This window comes from Rutidosis leptorrhynchoides, chromosome 8 (assembly GCF_046630445.1).
Source record: "Rutidosis leptorrhynchoides isolate AG116_Rl617_1_P2 chromosome 8, CSIRO_AGI_Rlap_v1, whole genome shotgun sequence".
Lineage (NCBI taxonomy): Eukaryota > Viridiplantae > Streptophyta > Magnoliopsida > Asterales > Asteraceae > Rutidosis > Rutidosis leptorrhynchoides.
Genome location: NC_092340.1, coordinates 329,618,079 through 329,621,816, shown reverse-complemented (window position 1 = coordinate 329,621,816; position 3,738 = coordinate 329,618,079). Strand labels below are relative to the sequence as shown.

General features: G+C 31.6%; 1 protein-coding gene across 2 annotated transcripts; it reads right to left on the bottom strand.

Moving 5' to 3' along the window:
* Window positions 1-417: 417 nt before the first annotated feature.
* LOC139862432 (uncharacterized) lies at window positions 418-3,051 on the bottom strand. 2 transcript variants are annotated; one of them, XM_071851035.1, is made up of 5 exons: window positions 2,903-3,051; window positions 2,151-2,254; window positions 1,747-1,861; window positions 1,461-1,540; window positions 418-839 (listed from the first exon to the last, which is right to left on the bottom strand). In XM_071851035.1, exons 2-5 carry the CDS (start codon window positions 2,196-2,198, stop codon window positions 669-671), a joined length of 414 nt encoding a protein of 137 aa, XP_071707136.1. In that variant the 5' UTR covers window positions 2,199-2,254; window positions 2,903-3,051; the 3' UTR covers window positions 418-668. The 2 variants fall into 2 exon arrangements, 1 of the variants encoding a protein (XP_071707136.1); XR_011764186.1 differs by lacking the exon at window positions 1,747-1,861.
* Window positions 3,052-3,738: the final 687 nt, after the last annotated feature.

The following is a 3,738-nucleotide window of genomic DNA, read 5'->3' as shown; positions in this document are numbered from 1 at the left end:
CACTTGAATTTTGTTGAAATTCATATAAAATAGATCATAGATGGATTGTTAAAATATATGCATATGTAATCATGTAAATAAAAAATTTAAACACCCTGAACATATTGGCAACTTAGGTGACAAAAATAGGCACACATACAAATGTGCATGCAAAAGAGCTTAATAAGGTGTTTTATAAGGTATTTTGATACAGGCAGTTGTGTATGCGGGTCACCAAAATGAAAAAATAAGTTAAAAGAAAGGAGTGAAAACGGGTGAAAGTCATCTAAATCCATAAATGTTGATGCACAAAACACCTCTAAATCACTTATTAAAAAAGAAATAACTACTGAGCCCTGTATATGATATCAATTAAAGATGATCGTTTGTGTTGGGATTAGGTTCTGATGATAGCTTAACAATTCGACAACAACATGATAAATAAAAAGCCCCCTCTCATGATAGCATAAACCAAAAAGTTCCAACAAAAAAGAGTAAACAATACAATAAAGCTATATTCCAAGTCCTAAAACATTCCTCAATAAACAACCTAATAATCTTTTTAGGAAGTCAGCATAAAAGTAATAGTTAAGGGGTAGATACAACACAAACTATTTCTAATTTGGAAAGATAATATAAAGTAGTAGAATAGATCCTAATATGGTGAGGTATAATAACTGTTTGTGATGTCAGACACATGGCCGGATATCACCTGACCCAAGTGTTAATACGGAGTAACATAAGTGATATGTACAGGATTGCAACTTGACCTGCATCAGCTTCTTGGCAGATTTGTTGGCATCGTTAGATGACGGTAATAATTTAGGTAACACAATGGATAATAGCATGGTTGCCAGTCCCTAATAACAAATAAGAGAATAAATTGTGCAAAATAAGATTTATAATAAGGCCAGCAAAAGATTCAGCCCCGAATGCACCATGAACTAATTCAATAGCCAATTATACTAAGGACACCATCTTACAAAACCCAAAAAATAATTATTCCTTAGCCCCTGCTACATGAATACATAGTACATATATAAAAATGGTCTCCAACTCCTAAAGGATATGCATAATTAAAAGCATAGTAACTCGATTGAGTTAGGCGGAATTAGAATGATATAAGCTGACGATAAGATCATCTATAAAAGATGACGATACTTATAGGCCGGTCCTTTGATTACGAATTTTATAAGGTTGGTCTCAAGTGGTATCTTTAAAGGTTTAAGGTATTATTTGACTTGAGCCATTTCCATATAAATGGGTAGAAATTACAGCAAATGATAACCGTAATCAGTGAGATGTGACATTCAAATAATCAGAAAAGTTGGATAAAAAATGAACAAATCTCATAATAAAGAGTAAAATTCAATGTGAAAAGCAGTTTAAGGTTGCATAAACACTTGGCACATAACAACATACCATACTAAAGTATACAACAAATATAAGAAAAAAGCAGACACATTATTAAAGAAATAAACCTGCAAGTAAGTTCCTTCATAATATTGTTGAAGAGCAGTTACGGAAGAAAACAAAGATTCAGCAGATGAGGTACGACAAACTGCAACAATAACAGCATAATTAAAAGAACACACGACATACTAACACATGTGTTCATCAAATTTTCATGTGATAGAGTAGCATTGTAAGCGGACACGGTGGTCATATTAGAGCAGGACTTGGAAAACTTGAAAGATTATGTGTTGAGTTTGATAGATGGGTACAGAGTATATACATGACTATGATAACTTATCTACAAATCCATACCTTTGGCTTCTAAGTAAACACCATGAGTGTGCAGCAACTTAAGGTGAACATCAACCCGAAGGAAAATATACGTGTAGGTAGTTACCAAACATAATGCAAGAATATCTAACAACAACTACAAACAATATAATGAAGGTATGTGTACATTAGTAGCTTACCAAATAGGGAAACTCAGTTGGTTTAATTTTATACTATTTTATTAAACATAATGAAACAACAAATTAAAAATACACAACACAAACACATAACCCATTGCAAAACCCCTAATTAGTAATGAGATTACAGGATATAAACCAAAAGGATGAGAACAATGCCTAAAAAATCTGAATGTAACAAACACATATATATGAGATTAATATAAAACATACCCTTTCAAAACACACATACATAAAAAATAACATTACCTCAACGATGACCTCAGTGAAAGTAAGTGGCATTCCAATGGTGAGCATTCCAAATCAATCAACCACGACACTTAACTATAGAAGCATTTCTTCAAACACCTTGTCTTCATGTGTAGTTCAACAATACCAAAAGAAAGCTTTATTAGAACACGGTAACCCAGTTACATGATCATCTTATCCAAATACATCACAACAAATAACAAATGTAAACAGAAAGATTAAAGTGCGCAAAAACAATTATAACCCAAGTGATTATCAAAACATTATTATGTTTATCCGTACATAATATAAACCCAGAATGGCATTCAAAACAATAAAAACCAAAAATCAAAGGAACAACATATTAACCACCTTTAAACTACTTTGGGTTGTCACATATATTATTTAATTCACATCTTTTATATAACGAACAAAAAATGATAATGAATCAAACATTATTACAAGCTTGGTTTTCAGTTTTGTTTATTATAATTTTCAGACTTGTTTATTTGACCTACAATTGCCGATCAAATACTGAGTCGCCCAATTTCAAGCCCACAATGCAACAGCTTTTCGTGATTATGGTTTGTATTCTGTAATATCTCGTGATTATGCAACCGATTGGTTGCTCTCTCGTGTACCCTCTTCGTGATTAATAAAACAGCTTTTCAAAAAAAAATAAAAAAAATATATATATATATATAAAATCAAACACCTTACTATGCAAACCATAAAACACTAATTTATAGGTACAGAGATAGCAGTATGCAAACCTTGCGGTAACCGGTAAGTGTAACAACGTCGATTTAATTTTTCGATCTTGTTGTATGAGATTTGATGTGTGGCGTATGCAATCGAAGGTAACCCTAAGGGTGAATCCTTGCTTAGGAGAGCGACGGTTTGAAGGTTTGGAGAGAGAGAAAAATAGTTGGATTTAATCCGTGCGTGATTAATCTAGGACACGCGTCACATATACAAAATTAATCAATTTTTTAATTTAAAATTCTGAGAATATTGTATTTTGTGAGGATGAATACACAGCTGACACGTGGCGAATTTATGTTTGTGATATATATATACTATATACTATATATATATATATATATATATATATATATATATATATATATATATATATATATATATACTAGCTTTAAGAACCCGTGCGTTGCACGGTGGCTTAAAAAATTAGTACACTAATACGTTAATGTTGGTACAGATTGTATGTTTTATACATTAAAAATACGCAATAGAACGTCTTTGTTACATTCGTCAATAAAAATTTTAAATCTATAACCTGCACGGTAATCTCTTAAAGGCATGTCATTTAACAATTCTTTGCAACAGAATTGACACAATTTCTATTTGAAAAAAAAATTAATTAATGGAAAGTACCTGAAATTTAAATAAGCGATCAAAATTTTCTTTTTTATGCAACTTCCATCAGCTCCTTGTAGATCTTGCAATTTTCGCTGCTGACTGCTTGCCTGAAGAAAAGTATGACATAAACGGTAAAACAATTGAAAAGTTGAAACAGTACTATCTTCTTAAATATGTTTGAGCGGGTCCCGTAAGGTAGTCCGAGATCTAAAAATTCATTAAAAAAACT

Coding starts and splice junctions, on each gene's coding strand:
- LOC139862432 (XM_071851035.1), bottom strand. CDS start 2,198: ATGCTCACCATTGGAATGCCACTTACTTTCACTGAGGTCATCGTTGAG. Junction 1,862..2,150: donor TCACTGAGGTCATCGTTGAG/GTAATGTTATTT, acceptor TATTGTTTGTAG/TTGTTGTTAGATATTCTTGC. Junction 840..1,460: donor ATGAAGGAACTTACTTGCAG/GTTTATTTCTTT, acceptor ATTTGTTATTAG/GGACTGGCAACCATGCTATT.